This window comes from Vipera berus (genome assembly GCF_964194415.1).
Source record: "Vipera berus genome assembly, chromosome: 3".
Classification (NCBI taxonomy): Eukaryota; Metazoa; Chordata; class Lepidosauria; order Squamata; family Viperidae; genus Vipera; species Vipera berus.
The window spans coordinates 109,405,276-109,427,210 of NC_138204.1; the positions used below are offsets into that span (position 1 = coordinate 109,405,276).

General features: G+C 36.8%; 1 protein-coding gene across 1 annotated transcript in view; it reads right to left on the reverse strand.

The window, feature by feature from the left end:
• Nucleotides 1-21,935, reverse strand: part of CACNA1E (calcium voltage-gated channel subunit alpha1 E) — a gene marked incomplete at both ends in the record, with an annotated part of 378,714 nt that overhangs the window by 295,543 nt on the left and 61,236 nt on the right. The window contains 2 exons of the mRNA XM_081322491.1: nt 13,020-13,159; nt 14,261-14,366. Of these exons, the coding sequence (XP_081178617.1) occupies nt 13,020-13,159; nt 14,261-14,366 (246 nt within the window). The remainder of the gene's footprint in view (nt 1-13,019; nt 13,160-14,260; nt 14,367-21,935) is intronic.

Here is a 21,935-nt window from a genome sequence, read left to right on the forward strand (position 1 = left end):
AAAGAAGAATTCATCACTGATAAAATATAATTACACATCACCTTCCCAGAGACCTTAGCCAGGAGTAAAGAATTAATATACAGATGGGCAAGCTAATAGTCATGAGGATACCATCCACTTCAGCAGGTCCAGCAGGATCAAACTCCTCCCAGATAACAAATAAACTGAGCCCTAGCTCATTCCCAGTCTGCAGCACACTCTTATTTTCTTTTGCTTTTATATGCCTTTGGACAACCAAAAGCAGCTGTTTATTATATTTTTAGGTACCGTAACCTCCTTGATAAAAACTATCTCAGTGGAACTAAACAGTGTGCAAGCTTGGAACATCTGTCCATTTTTCCATTATCATGGAACTAAATGGCTACCTCTCCCATCTACTGATGACTGGTTAGCAAAAAATAAATACAAATAAACTTTTAATTCAGCAATTCAAAGTGAAAAGTGAAAGTTTCTAGTTATTAAGATTTCTCTAACTTAATCCCTTTTCTCTTTCAGCGAGACTAATTATAGGGGTCTTTCAGAGAATCTTTATTTCCTCTCCCAAGAATGGGCCAAAGCAGATTCAAGTCATATGAGTTTCCCAAGGAAATCAATTTTATGCATATGTGAGCATGCATGTTTATTTAAAAGATTATGTAACATCAAGATAATGTTGACACTTAGTGACTACATACAAAATGGAATGCCTAGATGCCCAAACCCCTTGCAACAGTCCTTCCTCTGTGGTAGTCATGGCTTTCTCTCAAAACTCCTAATGGTCTAATAGCGTTGCCAGTTCCTAAAGTTATCAACTTAGTACTACAGAGAAAAGCAGATGTGCAATATTTGATGGTGAATGTTCTCTGGGACCAAATGAATAATTGAAATTTGCATTTTAGACTGTGGGAACAATCCAGAGAAAAGAAATATTTTTGGGAATATTAAAAAGGCAGAATATATTTCCCCAAAGGAATAATGGAGAAGATCTTTTTAAAAGGCAGAAACCTCTACACACACACACACACACACACACACACACAAATACACACATACACACACATACACCAGCCAGACAACTCAGCAGAAACCAGCTTTTAGAAATGAGGATGTAATAATCCATTCAGGAAGGTTGGAGCCCTCCAGCTCGAAGCTGAAGAGATCAGGAAGACAAAGACCCTTAAAATCTACATACCCCACCAAAACTCTAAAACATAATATGCTTAACCACACCACCATCAGAATACCAGAAAGGCACACTCAGACTCAGGTCAAAGTTCATGACACAGGAACTCCAAACAAAAACCCAAGAAGTATAAAATCCCACTCCCTACTACATGTGCTTTTTTTTTCTTCCAGAGCCATCTTTCTGTCTGGCTCTCTTATTCAATAAACTACAACCTTCTTTCTAAAGCAGTCACCATGTTGTTTATTCCTGCTTGGACTGGACCCTGATGAAAACTTTTCCTTCAACAACATGGCACCCCAGATGGGACTCCAAACTAACCTCTCCAATGGACTGAGACTGGTAAGCTCCATATTGCTGACAGCAGACCCCTTGTATCTGTGGATGGGTTTCTCAGTCCCTGCCCATGTGGAGCAAGGGTAGTAAAGGGAGTTTTAACTTTGAACTTGTGGGCTGCTTTAGAAAGAAATAAAGGTGAGTACCTCTAAATTTTACCTTTAAAGCCCAGGGGAATGAAAGAAATGTGTGCATGTCTGTGTGAGAGAGAGTGAGAAGACCCTTTTCCCAATCACAGTTGGATCTTGCTTCCTTTGGTCTTTCCTAACTGCAAATTGCACAACTTAAAAAAATTAGGCTTTTAAAATTATTTGGAGCTTTTAGCATTCCCAGGCTGCCTAGCATTTTCAAGCTGCAAGTCCTTAAGTCCTCTCTAACATGTTGCAAATGTTCAATTGCAGAAGTGAGACCTTTCATTTTTGTTCTCTTACCAGAATCCAGCCTCTCTTTTGTCCTCATCTGTGGTGTCCCCATTTTGTTGTGACTGGTCTTATCTGTGTCTTTAACAACTGCAGTATTAATACCTTTTCAAACTCCATCTGCAAGCTACCCTGCCCCCCCATCTACTTCTCCATTTCTTATCCTCTATTCTCCATGCTTTTGTCTGCCTCTCCTGGGAGAATCACCAAAAAATGAGGGAGGGGATCTTTTTCTCATGTCTTTCAGCCTTGTACAGAAAACCTCCACAACCTTTGGAAGCAGAGCACACTGACCAGATGCTGCCTCAACCCATTTGAGCCAGAGAATGGTGTTTGAATCCAGCTATCCACTAGAAAGCCACCATGCAACCAGAGTGGAACAGATCTTCCCATGTCCTACCATTCCCCGAGGTGCCTGTGAAAGCTGCAGAGGAAGGAAGGAGTCCTGGAGCCATTGGCCCTCACGTGAAGCCTCAGAAGACAACAGGGAAAAACTATGGGGGGAAGGTGGAAACTCATTGTAAGATTTTCTTTCTTGCCCCATTTATGTTGTAATTAAGCAGTTGAATGTATTTATGGAGAGATGACATTTGGGAATGATGGGCACAGCAAGTATTGGACACCTTGAACTTATCTACTGGTAGGAGGGAAAATTTGTCCAGAATGTTTGTATTGCCTGTTTTGTATTAGTAGCTGCATACATACACATGCACACACACCATTCAGAATCACACTGAGTCTATCCCCTTCACCAACCTTCAGTAGAGCTCCCCAAGATGACTTTTGCTCTGTAGCACCAAAGCTTTCCATGCCCAACTTGTTGCAAATTCCAATGGGGATGGAACCAGACCCCCTCAGGCAATTTGTAATTCATATGGTCTCCCTGAGAAGGGAGAAGAAAAGAGATTGCCAAAACCCAAGCTCTTTATATCTTGCACTGGTGGACTTAGAGTGGGAGTCCTAGGGCTCACTGTGTGCAATTTAAGAAAAAACTCAATAGACTGGCTTGCACACTGGCTAACCTCTATTCGAAATCACAAACCTGGATGCACTAAACTAAGAGCTAAGGCAGGAAACAACACTTGAAAATGGGCAGCCAGTGGTTATATATTGAGGCAAAACATGGCTGTGAGGAGTTTTGGGGAATATGCAAACCTGACTGGAAGCTCAAAGTGACATGAATGAATGAATGAATGAATGAATGAACCTTTATTGTCAAAGTACAACCATATATACATTGAGATTGGCTGAGCCAACATTTGAAAATAATTGGCACAGAATATTGGACAGTATAAATTTCTTTTCCACCTAAAAGAACTTTTGCCCTAACTTTAGACCTTCATGATTGCAGGCATCTTTTTCTGCTGCCTCTATTAGTTTTTCCCCTTTTTTGCATTAACAGTTTAAAAGCTTGCTTATCAAGTTTCCCTGACCAGAACAATTTTAATCTTGTGCCAGTAAAAGTGTATTATCCACACTCTTGTGGCATAAAGGGGGGATTGTGGGAACAATACAGAGGAAAAAAATATTTTTGGGAATATTAAAAAGGCAGAATATATTTTCCCAAAGGAATAATGGAGAAGATCTTTTTAAAAGGCAAGAACTTCTACACACACACACACACACACACACACACACACACCAGCCAGACAACTCAGCAGAAACCAGCTTTTAGAAATGCAGATGTAATAATTCATTCAGGAAGGTTGGAGCCCTCCAGCTAGAAGCTGAAGAGATCAGGAAGACAAAGACCCTTAAACTCTACATACCCGACCCAAACTCTAAGACAGGACATAATAGGATTAATCCACCACCATCAAAATACCAGAAAGACACATTCAGGCTCAGGTCAAAGTTCATGACACAGGAACAACTCCAAACAAAAGCCCAAGAAGGTATAAAAACCCATTCCCTACTACACGTGCTTTTTTTTCTTCCAGAGCCATCTTTCTGTCTGGCTCTCTTATTCAATAAACTACAACCTTCTTTCTAAAGCAGTCACCATGTTGTTTATTCCCAGCTTGGACTGGACCCTGATGAAGACTTTTCCTTCAACAATACTTTCCTTTCAATCATTTGGTGCGTTCCTATCCTTAGTCGATAAAAATACTCTCTAAGTGATGGTTAAAATCTACTAGCACAATATCTACTTATAACAGAGACAATCTTCTAATGGTAATAAAGTACTATCTTTTAATAAAGGTGGGATAAAAATTAAATAAATAAATAAATAGACTTATCTTTTCCCCCCACCTACCTCCTCTACTTTCCTTAAGTTTCAAAACTACATGGGGAATGTATCTGACTCCTTTCTTCTTCCAGAAAGAACAGGACTACTTTCTCTTCGCTTTCACTAGGCTTTATTTAAGACACAGACCCTCAATTATTTTTCCCCACATTCATATAAAGAAAAACTGCTTGGTCCATTCCCGATTTTCCAAAGGCCTCTAATTCCCAAGACTGAAAGGTCTTGATCCTCCTTTATGTATCTTGGCATGGCACTCTCCATCATAGCTTCATCTGGGCTTCCTTTAAAGCTCCACTCACAGGCACCCAAATTGTTTTTTGTTTTGTTTTTTTGCTGTGTCATTTAGCTAGAATTGTCCTTATTATGTCTCCTATTCACCTACGTTTTGCATTTCCTTGCTTTCTTTTCATCTTGGGAGAGCTATGATGAAAAAGAGTAAACTGGTTTCTTGCAGCAGGAAACAAGTCAAGCTAACACAGATTTGCTTTGATCACTACAAACCACTTGAGAGCTTAGGTTACAGTTTTTATAGCACAATTCAGAGATTTCATTTCTAAGCTAAAATGTAAATTGGGAACTTCTCATTTTCAGTGCTGCATAGCTTCTTCCTCCATTAAGGGGCTATGCTTTCCACTCTAATGGTGCCACTAAGATAATTTTCCTCTCATTTTTCCCATGCTAAGAAGTCAAAAATGCTAGTTAGAATTAATTGCAAGATAGTATCTTATTTCTCATAGATGGTGAATGACAATATTGTATGCGTGTTTAATAAGCAACTTTGTAATGTTGATCATTATGCTGATTAGGAATTAATGTTTTTTCTGTACTTGATTTCACTTAGTGATTACTATTTATTCCTGTTTCAGTGTTTGAACAGTTTTGAGTTGCAAATCAAATTACAGTTTTTTTGTCACAACTGCAAGAAAAAAAATCCTTTCCCCCTATCTTTTTATAAGCTGTGTGTCAGAACCCATATCTAAGGGGTCCCTTCTTCCCCCTCCTAACCCAATCCTTTCTTTCCCCCTTTCATCCTAACCCAAACCTCACTCTCTTCTCTTCCTGGGTTCTGCCATACTCCTGGAAGGGAGGGGGGAGTGCTAGTGGGTTATTGCCCTGACTTCCTCTATCACTACTGTCAACGCTGCTAACATGGATGTTCTTGCTTTGACAATATATGAAGATGCAGCCATTTTCTCTTTAATTTTCTCTGTGTATTACTTTTAGAGTTAGAATTAGATGATGCTGGGGGGAGGAAAACTGTGTATGGGGATTAGTTAGACATAATAACATAGCAGTAGAGCATTTTTCAAGGCTGTTTGAAATAAGAGATTATAAGAGATGGCGGGTTGGAGAACTGGTAGAAAGGTCTGCCTTTCAAACTAATTGGAGAATGTTATTTATGACTGTTAATTATAGGAGGGAACTGTGCTTTGATTCTATATGCTTAGGGGAGGGGAATTCAGATTTCGGCTTCGACCATGTATGTGCTGATGCTATGCTACTCGAATAAAGACTCTTTAAGGTAAACAGTGCCTCGAAGTTCTTTAAAGAGTTAATCTGTCAGAATCCTGACAGCTACAATGTAACACTTTGCTGTTTCTGTATATTTCTTCTGTGAACTTTCTCTCCTCTTGTTGTCAGCTAGTAAAGGGGGGGGGGGAGAAGAAAGGAATGCAACCTCCAGCAACTGGTTTATCTCCGCGCTCACAAGGAAAGGTGCGAAAAGCCACCAAAACATCACTGCAACCGGAGACGACCTTATGTTATCTCCTTTTTCCCACAAGAAACTTAACACCTGGGGATTGGCCCATTTGAACTTACTGGATGAACTATGGGGTGGGGTTTTGCTTGGGACACTTTAAGCTAAGTGGGAAATCCTCCTGTCTATTATGCCTGCTATCAACTTCTCCTAATAAAAGATCCTTTTGGAAGAAACTGCTTCCACAATTACTGCTTTCTTGGGATGAGGTATTGAAGTTGGCCCTGACACTGTGTTTGTCACACACAACTGAAGACTTCCAAACAGCCATTTAGATGTTTCTCATAAGCAATCTGAGTTAAATATACTTACTGAAAACTACCTAGTGGACTTCCAAGAATTCCTCCATCTTTGGGACAATTTTCATTAATTTAATTGCTTATGAGCATTTTAGCCAAGGTCTAATATTTATTTTCAACCACAATTGGGACTGGAATTTCCATCACTAGGTGGTATGGCAATTAAGTGAGTCATGCCTGATTTTACGACCATTTTTGCTGTGGTTATTAAGTAAATAACACAGTTGCTATGTGAATCTGGCTTCCCCCACTGACTTTGGTTGTCAGAAGCCCCTGGGAAAGTAGCAAATGGTGATCATGTGGTCCCAGGATGTTGCAACTGTCACAAATACATTCCATTTGATAAGTATCCAAACTCTGATCATGTGATCCTGGAGATGCTGCAATGGTCATATATGTGAGAATTGGTCATAAGTCACTTTTCTCATAACTTCGAACAGTTGTTAAACAAATGGTCATAAGTCAAGAGCAATCTATATTATCATTTATTCACTGATCTACTTAGGTGAAAGAGGGGAAAGCAATATGTACTTTATCTTCTAGTTTTTCTAATCTTTCATTTTACTTTTTTAATCTGAGTTTTCTATGAAATCTGATCTTTTTCTCAGCTGATATGTTTGGAGCTTCTCAATAGGTTGTGACCAGCGGGATTCAATTTAGGAAGGGAGAGGTAATCACTACTTCTATAGTTTTTAGGTGTGTAATTAATTCTCAGAAATATATTTATCTCAGCTTATAATATGCAATTAAATAAAAAGAATAATCCTAATAAAATGGGTTAAAATGTTTTTTAACAGTAATATACAAGGAAATTAGAAATGGATTATAAGTATTCATTTCAGTGTATTTAACACACCAAACACATTATTTCACTGTTGTTGCAATGTATTTAAAATACTAAAATACTGAAATCTGGCTACATAACAGAAGATACTGGACAGAAGAATATTTAACAAATTTAAGAACAAAAACCAGTAACTTGATTCTGAACAAAAATGATAACTCAAGCAGCAACCCATGGAGGACTATAGGTAGCTAGTCCGGAATGCCCTCAACATTTAAATGCCAGATGTGAAGAATGCTACAGGAGGTTACTACTTGAACAACACAGGGCTTTTCCAGTGCAATGAACTTCTTTAGGCTTTTTTGTACTCTGTCTTTGAAAAATATATCTCCTATCTGTTCACAGAGAAAAAAAAATTGCAAAGCACATTCTATTCCTGGTCCGGCTATGCAAAATAAACCATGCCCATAATCTGGAAATAATCTTAATGTTATAAAAACATAAAGCCCCAATAGAAATAGTTAACTATAATTTCTGCCATACAAAACTGTTCCTTTCTATCTGCAATTATAAGGTTCTGAATTCCAACTACAAATGCTTCTTACTATTAGAGTAACACAAATCCATTGTAGACAGCACAAAACCAATCTTGGAAAGAATATACATAGCCACCTTTACTAAAACATGGGATTAGCTTGGGAAAACAAGGAAGCATGATAAAGAAACTAAAGATTGTCCTGCTTTGATTCTCTTTGGTATAAAACGGAAGGAAGGAGAAACATGCTTTCAAAATTCTGTTTTGCCTATATCAATGAAGTAGAGATCTAGTATTTCTTGTGATATCTGTTTCCTGACGTGGCCTAACTCAAAACACTGGCATCCATTAAGAATGATATTGCATTAAATTAAAATGGAAATAAGGAAGAGCACATTAATCAATACACCAATCATGGTGTTATTTATTTAAAACATTTGTATAACTGCCCATCTTTCAGCCAACTCTGGGTGGCTCCCAATCAAAGATTAAGAAAAACATAAAAAATCATTTTAAAAACTGTAAAACACAACCAGATAAAATATTGTGTTATTTTATAACAGAAATGAGAAGTTCATGTTACAATACCTGCTTCACTTTTTCCCCCTTTAAATATAATTATAATAATGTATCTTATGCTTCAAATTATAGAGTCACATCAGTTTTAAAATTAATACTGTGATTAGTGATGCCATTAAAAAAGAAGGCAGGCTTATTACAGAATCTCTCATACACACAATTCCTCTTAGGAAACCTGGGTCCCAAGTTTCATGAGCTTTTGCACAGCTAAGAGAATTGCATTCAGTCTTCGAAAAGTCAGATGTAGCCCCAGAGCTATCCAGGAAAACATCAAGTAACTCTGCACTTCTACTCTAATCTAATTCAGGATCTGCTCACTTGACCCAGGCATTGGTCTCTTACAAAGTTTTGCCCTTTGATCTGAGCAATTTAACTTCCAGCTGCTAGATTTTAATGGCAGTAACTACTGGAAGTTATGATCCTGCAAATCCAGAATACACTAAGGTATAATATTATTTTTAAAAAATAATTTGTGATTGCCTTCTATAAAGATCACTGTCAATGGATGTGAAAGCATAAACAAGTAGAGAGATTGGGAAGGGGGAAGAGTTCAAAAGATATGACAGTGATGCTTAACACAGTTGACAAATAATCAATCAATCAGAATGTACTTATGGTCCAAGACCAAACACAACTGACAACATTAATAACCAACAATCTATAAATTCTTAATCCAAATCAACTGTCAATATTATTATTTACCTGAACCAAACATTTGCCAGAGACCTAATATTTTGATTAATCCTAGTAAAATTCAATTTAGTTCTTTAATAGAATGGAACTGTGGAAAAAAGCAAATACACTTTACTATTCATTTTAATGATGCAAAAGAAAAAAATCCTTTCCCACAGATAAAAATTTCCATGCTGCCTGGAATGAAATATGCAATTCTGCATGTACAGTATATTTGCTACCTTCTCCAAGTTGATCTAGGGTTGATCCTATTCCTATCAATAGATTTATTACCAAATTCCTTCCCCCTCCACTTTCTGTCATTTGTCATAATTCCAGTCAGGTGTTTAGAAGCACATAATACAAGTTACCTAATCTGATCTATTATGGACAATATCACAAAAAGCACTATCCCATACTTTTCCAGTTGTTGACACTAGGCCCATCTTCCCTGAAGGCAATGACAAAGTTGTTTTGCTCTTTACATTTACATTTCCAACATTCATTTGAGATACCTTTTATAGAATGTATACATTCTAGTTTTATCATTTATGGTGGACTGCGATAAAGCAAAGAAATATTGGAGTAGGTTTCATATTGCATATAGTGTTTTAATTGCCCTGTACACCACCCAGAGTCCTTCGGGAGAGGGGCGGTATATAAACTATGGGTATCCAAATAATAAAATAAATAATAAATATTTTAATACAGAAAATTCTTAAAGTGAAAACCAGAAAATTTTCTTCTGGGCCTAATAGAAAAAGACTTGGCGGAAAAAATTTGGAACTCTGATTTTATATATGTTGACAGCAGCAAGACTACTTAATGCACAAAAATGGAAGGATGTTTCAATTCCCACCATGGATAAATGGCTATAAATTTGATGGAATTAGCAGAGATGGCTAAATTGACTGTTCTGATAAAAAAAAGAATATAAATACTTTTGTTTCTACTTGGGAACCATTTCTGGACTTTGTGCTTGAGGTGGAAAAAAATAATACTTTGATTTTGGGTTTTACTGATTAGAGTGATTTGTTGTTACAGAAATGGGTAGTTTATACTACTATAGAAATGTAAAAAGTTGAGGTTCGATGTTAATGCCTTATTTTACTGCAACAATGGGAATCAGAAGACAAAGCCTTTTTTTTCCTTTCCACACTTCTCTTTTTCCCTTCCCCTTATCTTTGTTCCCTACTATTTGTTTTGTATTTTCATATTTTATATTATAAGCTAATAAACACACAAAGTTGTGTTGCTCTTGGAAGAATAAAGCAGAGGAGAAGATGGATAAAACTTCACTGATTATATAAGTAAACATTATATGTCAGCCTAGGCTATAGACAATTAGGAATAGTATACAGGTGAGATAGGAGTAATATTGGAGAGAAGAAGCACCCTGTCTCTCTCCTCTGTATCTAGTCTAGAATCCAAGCAGGCTAGCAGTGAGGGAAGACTCTTCATCATACCCATTTGCTTCTATAGAAAGACAAGTAAGGTGTCTAAGTGATCAAACATGCTTCATGACATAGTACATGTATCTTCGACCTATTGCAATATCATTAAGAAACATATTTTTTTTTCATTTTGGTATAGGGATGGACACCAATGACCATAAATGCTCACTTATAAATGTTCATCTCTCATAAATGCTCATCTTCCAGGCATTCCTTAGTCAGCTCCCAACAAACTAGGATGTTTTTTTTCAAGCCAGTAGCCTTATTAATAAGAATGCTATATGTAAGAAACTTACATTATACTAACATATCATAGATAAATTAAAACATAAATAATCAAGTAGAGAAGCAACCTAGAAGTAAGGAGGAATTTCCTGACAGGTTAGAACAGTTAATCAGCGGAACGACTTGCTTCCAAAAGCTGTGAATACTCCATTACTGGAGGTTCTTAAAAAGAGACTGGACAACAATTTGTCTGAAAAGGTATAGGGTTTCCTGCTTGAGCAGGGGGTTGGACTAGAGAAGAACCCCAAAACCTCCAATGCTCTTATTCTGTTAAATAGTGCTTCTTGCCAATGTGCTATTTATTTTGACTGTAAGTGACTCTCCAACATTGAGGTAAAGATCTCTCATCCCTAGTTGCCTGAGATAATTTTAACTGGAATTGGGTCTTTATGAAAAACTACAGTAATTATGGTTTATCTGGAATCATATTCTGAGTTCCATTCCATTCCTAAGTTTCCCTCCTAATGCTAAAAAGCACCTCTGAATATTCTCCATATCCAATATAGAAAAACACCCCGAAGAGCAAATTGCTGTAACTTTTTGAATCAAATTCTCCTCCTAGAGAAGAATGACATAAATATTTTCTCTATTTTGCACTGGACTTTTTCAAAAAAACAAAATAAGTCATGAGGTGTTTCCACTCCCTATCTAAGAGAAGTAGCTCTTGTATGTTTATATATTTTACACAACCATAAACATATGAGGAGATTTTATTCTCCAGAGACCAACATAAGATACCCAAAGGGTTTGTTTGTTTGTTTAGGGGAGAAGGTACCTTCAAGTCAATGTTAGCTCCTGATGATTGCCTGGACAAGTCTCTGCAGTTTTCTTGATAAGATTTTCAGACGAGATTTTACCTTTGCCTACTTATTAGGGCTCAGAAACTTTGACTTTCCTAAGATCATCTAGCTGGTTTCATGTTAGGTAGGTGTTAGAATCTTCCAGCTAACCTGATGTCTTAACTAGGCCACTAACTCTTGATCTATCCAAAGAAAAGTATTTTCCCCAAAATACTCATAATGCTTCCTAACTTTGTCGTATGCATCATGTGCATTTGTGCCTACATGCACACACATTTATATAATTCAGAGAGAGAGAGAGAACAAGCCCATATATTAAACCTACAATAAAATGTTTTTAATTCTATGCTCCCACCTTTTCAAATCATTGGACATTTACTTGTTGCTTCATTGTCTTGAGATTTTGAGATACTTCCACATGGTTGACACAACAGTTGCTTTCTGTCCTATAAAGAGTTGGTTCCTGCCTTACCAGCTTTATGCCTTACAATAAAGCCTCTTCAGTTACCAGCACAAAATATTACTACTTTGCCACACATGGAATAAATGTCAGAGAATTGGTAATTCACAGATTAAAAGACCTCACAAGTAGAAATTTGTAGAACCTATGGAATTTTCCTTCATGCTTTAGGAACTAGAAAATTAAAATTACCATTTGAGAATAGGAACATTTTCCTTGAGTTCAGATATATTTATTTGGCATGATATAGTTGCCACCTTATTCCTTACAATGAAAGATAAATTGCCTATGGTAAGTGGCTACCCTATAGATAGAAATAATATATTTGACAATTATTTTAAATAATTTTTACTAATCAAGGAGAGAAGCAACCTGGTATAGAGTTTCCTGCCTAAGCAGGGGGTTGGACTAGAAGACCTCCAAAGTCCCTTCCAACTCTGCTATTCTATTCTATTCTATTCTATTCTATTCTATTCTATTCTATTCTATTCTATTCTATTCTATTCTATTCTATTCTATTCTATTCTATTCTATTCTATTCTATTCTATTCTATTCAGAATCATCACAATCATGTTTTGATAACATAACATTAACTATAAACATAGCTATAGATTATATACAAACACATTGCAATGTCATGTTAAATTATGTACTTGGAATTTGACTACTTTTGGGCCTACAATGTTGGTTAGAAAATTGTTCTGAGAATTGGAAAATTATTCATATTCCTCATATTAAGGATTGAATTCCAGAGATGTGTGACTTATGTGTTTTTGAAAAGGCATTTTATCTACTGAAAAAATTGATTCAATGTGTTTTCTGTTGCATAGATTTTATGATATTTTGTAATGTCAGACAAGAATTAATTTTACCCCCCTCAGGTAGATGTATGTCATATACATCAATAGCTTCACCTTTTGTTTTATTTTTGTAATTTTTCATGACCTTTTCCCCTTTTTGCACATCTAAATTTTTTTACATTCATTTCTCTACAAACAATAAGTTTGTTTTTAAAAAATCCAATTGAGGTGATTAGGCTTGAAGAATGATTAATGAAGCAGATTGTTAGAAAAATGGTTAAGTATGTCTTTCCTTCCTATTGTAAATTCTTTCACTTGAACCTGCTTTTTACTTAAAAAAAGAGATTGTTCTGGCACACATTAACACTCTGAAAATGATCTCAGCAGCTTTAAATAATGCAATGACTATGAATAAGACAAACTTACCCACTTAAGACCACAATGAAATCCATGACATTCCATCCATTTCGCAGGTATGATCCCTTGTGGAAAACGAATCCCAATGCAACTATTTTAATGCCAGCTTCAAAGCAAAAGATCCCAATAAAATAAGGTTCTGTTTTTTCCTATAATAACAGAGGAAACAAACAGACCAGAAATTGTAATTAGCAAACATCAAGGAGAAATTTTTAGAACTTCCTAATTGCAATTCCTAATTTGAATTTAGATTAACTATGTTTATTCAGTCCAATTAAATTCACTAGGATTTAATCAGGTCATAGTCTTAGACTATCTACTGAGATGATCTTGAATTTTTTCAGAATATATTCATTAAATTAAAAACCACAAATCATTAGTTCTGACTGATTATCCAGACAAGATCTAACCAGTCCTATTGATTTCAGAAGAATTTTCCTTAAGTGGGATGGACATGTCAACATCCAAAGAATTCCTTTCCTTAAGCTTAGGCTCTTTGTGATTAATGAAAACATCCTTGCCTGCTAGTTCTCTCTCCCTCCCTTTCCTCTCTCTCTCTCTCTCTCTCTCTCTCTCTCTCTCTCTCTCTCTCTATCACACACACACACACACACACACACACACAAACAACCTGCTAAATATTTAAAGCAACAATAAAAATCAGTAGAATTTCAATTAGTTAGATCATATAGTACATTTTAATAGTGTTAAACATAATATTCTATGCCACTACATCTGGTGACAAGTGGGCATCCATCATTATCTTATCTCCCCATCCCATGCAACATTTACTTCTTAGGCTTACTAACTTGTCCATATTCAGAGTGGCTCCATGAAGAGTGTGGAAACAGGAAACAGTTTCAAAAACAAATCCTCGAAATAAATCCTGGTTTCCATACCTCAATCTTTTGACTGAATTTTGTTTTTATGCTTCCAGCCATTTTATAGTTTCTTGCCCTGTACAACCAGGAAAATGGCAACTTGGCCTAGACTAATTTTCAGAAGAAATAAGAGGCAAGAGTGTTCTGTGCCGCCTGGAGTTGGAATTCTGAAGTTACAACAAACTTCTCCAGCCTTTGCTAAAAGACTAGAAGACTATTCTAAATCATGATAATTCCCCAAGCTCTGAAGGTCAAGACAAAACTGAATAGCTACTGATCTATTATCCTTGAGACAGCAATTATAAAGTCAAAAAACTTCAGTACTATCTAGAAGAAAGGAAAATCAAACAAGAATCAAAGTCAACTTACTAATCTGCGAGACATAGGTGTCTTATCATCTTCAGGGAGATGCTGCTCCAAGGCCAAAACAATGCAGTTCGCAATGATGGTTGCCAGAATCATGTATTCAAAAGGAGTGCAGAATTATATTAAGGAATACAAAAAGAATAGCAGAAATAGAACCAGACTTTATATCAATTGTATCCTTCTTCAGTCGTGCTTTTTTGTTACCCCGTCTACACCACAATACTCCTTATTATCATTTAACCCAGAAAACCAAGTTGCAGTAAAGTGGAACACTTTGAGAAATATATTTGGAAGATATACAAGTGATCAAGGAAATATCCAAGTACAACGATAGATATTTTTGTACACATTTGAGTGTCTTATTAACAAATCACCTTAGCATTTTATGGTGTGTGATGTTTCAAATAAAAGTGGGAAGAACCAGAGTTCTACACATCTATAAAATTCACAGGACAGTAACGAAGATAAGACAAAATAATGCCAGTGTATGTAGGCAGACTAGAAAATTTCAAAGGAAGGATGGAATAACATAAAAAATAAATAAATGAGTTGCAGTAAAGCTATAGATTGGATTTCAATAAATTAATTGTCCTTGGAAAGTGTATAATTTATTTTTGTGTTGGCCCCAGTATCTCAGTCTTGTCAGTTTCTTTAGCCAATTCAACATAAAACAGTCATCAAGTAAGCCCTGGCTGATTGCCATCCAAAGAACAACAAATTTGTAGCTGAGTTCATCCCATGCTGATGCTAAGCAAGAGGTTCTTTTTGCATTAAACTAAATGCTCAGAATGAGCTATTGAAACGACTTATCTGTCATTGTCCATTATTGGCAGCTCCATTGTTGGTCAAGGGTGGGTGTGAGGGGGAAGCTGTCTCTTTGAAGCTTTAGAAAGCTGAGAAATAAAATTGTTGTTATTATTAATATTGTGTTGCTATAGACTTCCACTTTCCAATCAGCTGTGTAGGTGGAGATTGACTTTAAAGTGGCAATTTGAGTTGTCAAGGTTATTAAGACAAGGATGAACTAATCTCTCAAACTATTAAATTATCCATGTAGAACTGGCAGGTTTTGACCTCCCAACCCATCCTTTTCTCATGGTTCATCTCTTTCCTTCCTCACACATTGAAGTCCAATTTTGTCTCTGCTTTTATCCCTAGCTTTCCTTTTGCAACTGAGTAGCTATAACAAATGCACACTTTCAGAAGCAAAGCTGCAGGAATCTCTTGTCCTGATTACATGAACTTTGGTCAACACTCAGTGGAATAACTAGGGACCTGACTAGAAATTATACCCACATCTACACTGAGTCAGGGGTCATCCAAGGCTAGTTGCATGACTTGGAGAGAACAAGTGAACTGGTCCTGAAATAGAGCAGATGAAACATACTCCATTGTCATTTAGGCACCAGTTACCAAAGGCTAGGACTGCTATTTATATGCCATGTGATCAGACTCAAGTCTTTCTATTAGTATTTACCACAGTGTGAGAGAACATTGTGAACTCCTGTTACTTCCTGCACCTGAAATGGTTTCTGACTGTAAAATGGGCTCTCAAACCTCTCAGGAAGTTAAATTCTACCCTCTTAACAAAAGCTTCCTTATTCAATTCACAGGACCTCAGAGATCTGTAAGGAAAGATACAAAAAGATATGAAGGGAAATAAGGGCACAAAGGAGCAACTACTTCTCCAGCTGGCCTGCAGCAACTGGTAACTTTCTGATCACTGACAGCTTCGCTAAGAGAGTTCTACCTACTGGTCTGAAAAGCTTATAATTCCCATCTCTGGCACATCCCGCCTCTGCAGTGATCAAAAACTCTTGTTAGGCTATTCCGAAACAATCAGGGTTGGGTGTTTGATGAAAATAATTGGAATGTGTGTGTGGCAGAATGCTGGAAAGAGTGGCTCATCCTTGCTTTCCAACTATTGCACTAGCCTCAACCTGCTTAAATATAAACCCAGCTGGGTGACTTTGGGCCAAGCATTCTCTCAGCCCTAGGAAGGAGGCGATGGCAAATCACTTTTGAAAAATCTTATCCACAGGGACTTAATCTGTCCAAGAACTGGATATGATTGAATGGAAGAAAAACAAGTCTTCCTCTCCACTTATAACTAACAATAGCATTTCCAGCAACAGAAGGAGGGAGCTCTCTTCCACTGTCAAGTGGAATTTAGAAAGCCAATGTTGTTGTTTTCCTTAATAAGAGGGCAGGGATAGGGTAGGATGGAGAAAACATGAGTAAAATAAATGCCTTGGAATGTGGAACTAGGAGTGAGAGCTGGATCACTACAGCCAGAGATTTTCCATATGTGAAGTGTCTTCTGTCATATTTCATGAGAGACCAGAAGGAGCTAAGCTGAAAATCCTATTCATCCATCTAAAAGTGCCAGAAGAAGGTGATGGTGAAATGAACTGTATAAGGAAGATGCCAGAACGGATAATTTGACAATGATTCCTAATATAAACCTGGATTTGACATAATCAGTGATAATAATTATGAGTTATTGAGGCCCAGATCCTTCAGCTGTAATCCTTCAGTTACCACTTGCACAAATGTGCTAGAGGCCAAGGGGCTTGTAAAATATTATGTTCTAGCAAATAGAGTTTCAACATAATTCTTTAAAAACATTAAAGCAATTTTGGAGATTTTGGTTTAAAAACAGAACATACTTGCAGAAAAAGAATTAAGTTTTAGAGAATTAATATTTCTGTGTTCTAAGTATCTTCCTTAAATGTTCCTCTTTTCTTTACTGAATACGTTATTGGGGATTCTGTTCCATTCCTTAACATGTAGAAGTGATAAGGATTTTACAAAGTTAGTTTCATATCTTCAGATTTCAACTCCAGGAAATACCAGCATATAGTGCTTAGCATATTTTTATATGTATATTGCAATTTTGAAATTCCTATTTAAACCAATAACACAGTATGCAACTCTCTCAATTTCTAACACTTAACAAGTTACATTGGAAGTTCCTCTCTTCTATTAAGTTTGGCAGATTGCCTGGCAGAATGAGACCTGAGCACACAGAAGCCAAAAAGAAATTAAAGCCAAAACGCTCTCCCACTTATCTTCTTCCAGTTCCCATTTTCTTAGTAATCAAAACACTTATTATTGCCATAAATTTGTATATACTGCAGGTCATGGCAAGTATATGATTTCTCTCCACACAAGGAGAAATAATGCTGTTGAGTAGTGTGCATCACCCCATCCCACAAAAAAAAAACTCAGGTTCCTAAAACTTGTATGTGCTACTTACATAAATTATACATTTGCTTCTATATATACAGGCAAATGTATAAATACTTTCTGTGAATAAACTGCAGTATATTTCAGCAGAGTGGCAAAAGCTACAGCTACAGATCAGTATTCTATGCTAATTAGATAACAGGCTACCTCAAGCATCCTGCCCTTCCTTGCAAAGACTCTTTATGTTGAAACTTGGCATAGAGTATGCATCCTTTTAAAAGAAGACTTTTATAAAGTGAGGCACATGGCTACCAGAATAGGGTATTAAGGAAAAAACTTCAGTTTATTGGAAACTTTTTCCTGAACAGCTAACTAGATAATAGACTACATCTGTCTTTCCTGGGATGGCATCTACATAATGGCTGCTTTCTATTCAGAGTATGCCTCCCTTTTATCTCTCCAATTCACAACTCTTTGGACTAGACCAACTCTCCTATTTTATCTTCCTTCCTTCCTTCCTTCCTTCCTTCCTTTCCTTCCATCCTTTCTTTCCTTTCCTTCCATCTTTCCTTTCCTTTCCTTTCCTTTCCTTTCCTTTCCTTTCCTTTCCTTTCCTTTCCTTTCCTTTCCTTTCCTTTCCTTTCCTTTCCTTTCCTTTCCTTCTTTCCTCCCTCCCTCCAAACTTTTAAGGCTGCAGGGGGAAACAAATGCTTCACTAGTGCTAATTGCTAGGGTGAAGTATAATGAGAAATGGCAAATTGAACTCAACAATATGTTTCTGTGTCCATCTGAATGTTTTATGAAAATTCTCTATGTTTTTATTTAAAACAGCACATAGGTTGAAAGCAATACAAAGTGAAGTTTATTTGGATGTAAAACTTTTTTTGAAGGTTTGAAAAATGTCAAAACATCTTTAGAATAAGGAGGAAAATCTTAACCCTCCCTCCTCTGAGGGACATGGGCATTTGATTAATACAAAACATAAATAAAATAAATAAACCCTCAGATGACAAAATGACAGATGACAGAAGACTATCAATTTACTCTTAAATTGTACTCTGTTCATCTTTAAATCCTAGATAATATAATTTAAAATTAGAGTAGTTGGTCAATTCTGCTTCCTAGCTATTCAGTTAAATATAAAACCTAATGAACTTTTAAATTATTGGTGCAGGAGAATTTGCATTTTAACAAGATACAGTTCATTATTAAAATGAAGAATAACTTCAGAGTCAGCCTAGATGAGATATCAATGATCTTTGATCAGGTTATCTGACATTTCTTGGAAGAAAAAACTTGCAGAACTTCCCATGTGCTCTTAAGTTCATGAAGAAGTCTTCTAAACCATTTTTCCCACATAATTCTCAGCTGGATTAGTTTGCTATTCAGTATGAAGACAAGTTGCACCTCTGGAAATTCCTGGTCACCTTACTTAATGTGAAAATCTAATGATTTGATATAATACAAAGTATATTAACAAATCTATCAGTAAATTAACATTTTAAAAATTATATGGAGACTACTGATTTCCTAAATTATTATTTTAATTATAATTAGATTTTTTTTCCTACTGGCCATGCTCATGTTCTTTTAACTGTTGCTGGACAGAGAAAAATTACATAGGAGATTTCCTGGTCATTTATTATATCAATGTGAAGCAAACTTCACTGAAATTTCCATTAAGAGGAGAAAAGATTCTCCCATTCACTTCCTCTTTGGCTTTATCATCTTCCCTATAATGATACACTAATGTAGGAGAGAAGTGTAACCAAAAAAAGAGAAAGAAATGGGTAAAACTATCTACAACAGAGGTCTCCAACCCTCAGTCCATGGACCAGCACTGGGCCGCGACATGCCAGAAACCAGGCCACACAAACAAGAGAAACCCCATCCATGAATGCAGGCAGCAAACGAAGCCACACCCCCTCCAATCCACGGTAAAACCTCTCTCCACAGAACCGGTCCCTGGTGCCTAAAAGGTTGGGGGCCTCTGATCTACAACATCTCAGATTCAGTGGACTGGAGAGTAAAAGTAAAATTGAGGATGTTATCTGCAAGCCTCCTCAATTGATCACCTAAAGACATGTCATCAAGGGAATATCATCCTAACACCCCAACCTAAGATTAAATCTTCTAGTGTTTCTGATAAACAAATTCAAGGGGAAGCTAGGCAGGCAGTCACGAATGGTGGCCACGTGATGTCCTTGCTTAATGATGTGAAAGTAGGAGTACTGGGATTACCATCATTAAGCGGAATAGTCACATGACATTGTTCTTTACAACTTTATCACTCAATTCTGGAATCAATTGCTGTCATAACCAAGGACTACCTCTACACACAATCGGCACTAGCATAAACAATGTAGGATGGAGCGTTGGACAGCAGATGCTGGAGGGGAGGAGACAAAAATAGTAGCAAATCTTTAGCCATTCATACAAATAACTTCTCCAGAAAGTTCTGCATAATCAACATTTCTCCTTAAAGAAACGTGCAAACCTTAGATACTATTTTGTGTATAATTTCAGAACACAGGATGAGTGCGGGACTATCAGGACTATTATTTATTTCAATTTATTTCGATTTATATACCACCTTTTTCCCGAGGGAAGACTGAATGTGACCTCTGGGTTGAGGACAGCATGCCTTCAAATATTGTTCTTTAAAAAAAGATCTATCTACAGCTCCTGTTTCAAGGTATCCTAGAAGCATCTAACCAATCATCATGAGAAGCAAAATAACGGAGTAAAGCCTTACATCTGATTCAGCCCTGGTCCTCTCAGCTCTGTTCAGGATCCCCCTCGGCCCTGTTCCATAAGAACAGCATGCTGATGTTCCAATGATTAGGCCAATCAACATTATTAAACTAAAACTTGTGATTCTAAGATATGAAGCCAATAGACAAATCTGCACTTTATAATCTGCACTGCTCCTTATTCACGACTTCCTTGGGCATGCATGCACCCTCACTTTCCTTCTCAGGTGTTTTAATCATATAAGACTTTTAATTCCCTCCAGGCCTATTCATGAACACCTCCTACTGTGCCAAATAATGCCAGGTTTTGACCTGACCTGGGTTTTCACACAGAATTATTTAGGAAAATGATTTTTAAAAGTCTCTCTCCCTTGCCTAGATTTAACTCTATTTGCATAATATGCTTCCCTCCATGGGACTGGTGACTCCTTTTCTCAGCAACTCAGCTCTTCACTGCACTGCCTCACACCTGTCATTTGCTCATTTCCTGCAAGGTACATACATTTCAGATTTAATTCTTGCAAATGAACAAATCCTAGATTGGGCTGCATCTATTCATTAATCTATATATCCTCACACCGAAGAATAGAAACTCCTCAGGAAAAAAAACCTTGTTGTCCACGCCCCCCCCCCAAAAAAGCTTTCTTTTTTCCAAGGAGACACAATTAACCGTAGGAATCCTTTTCCATAGACTGATGTGATACAAACCCTAGTTAGATGTGATATATAAAAAGCAGTGCTAATGTTTTTATTTACTGGAGGACATACAGTTGTCTGTCATCTAAAGTGATTTACGACAATTTTTCACACTTACAACTATTGCAGCATTCCCATGATCATGTGATCAAAATTTGGACACTTGGCAACTGGCATATGTTTATGACGACTGCAGTGTCCCGGGGTCATGTGATCATCTTTTGCAACCTTCTGACAAGCAAAGACAATGGGAAAACCAGATTCACTTAACAACCTTGTTATTACCTTAACCTCAGTGATTCACTTAACAACCTTATTACTACCTTAACAACTTCAGTGATTCACTTAACAACTCTGGCAAGAAAGGTCATAAAATGGGGCAAAACTCACTTAACAAATGTCTCGCTTAACAATAGAAATTTCGGCTCAATCATGGTCATAAATTGAGGACTACCTGTATATATCTCTTTACCAACTTATTTGTGACTACCTTTGTGTAAAATTGAACAACCCCTTCGCACAAAACACAAATGCTGTTGGTAAACCTACATGATTCCCTGTTGTGATCCTGGATGTCCACAAGTGAATAAGGATTCTAGTAATTCTGGATTCATCCTGGAGTGTCCAATTCGATTTTAATGAAATGAACCCTGAACTTGATTAGTAACCCAGCAGTATAATGCTAGATAGATGTTTTTGGAACATGTGACATCCTGAATTACACATACTGACCCCTCTTTATCATTCCTACACACAGAAGCAAGTAAGAACATGTCAGCATCCTAGATGCATTGTAAATTTAAATTATTTTGATTTTTGGACAAATCACCTCGGACAGCCAAAGCTGTTATGAATCAGTTCTGTTCAATTTATGAGAATGATAAAAACAGAAAGGATAACACAAACAAAACAAAGACATGCCACCACATGTTCAACCAAGCATAAACACAAAAGGAGACTACTTGTATTAGACTACCCGAATCCATTTGGTTGACCAACCCACAACACATTCTGCTTACTTATTGCACTTACTTACTAGG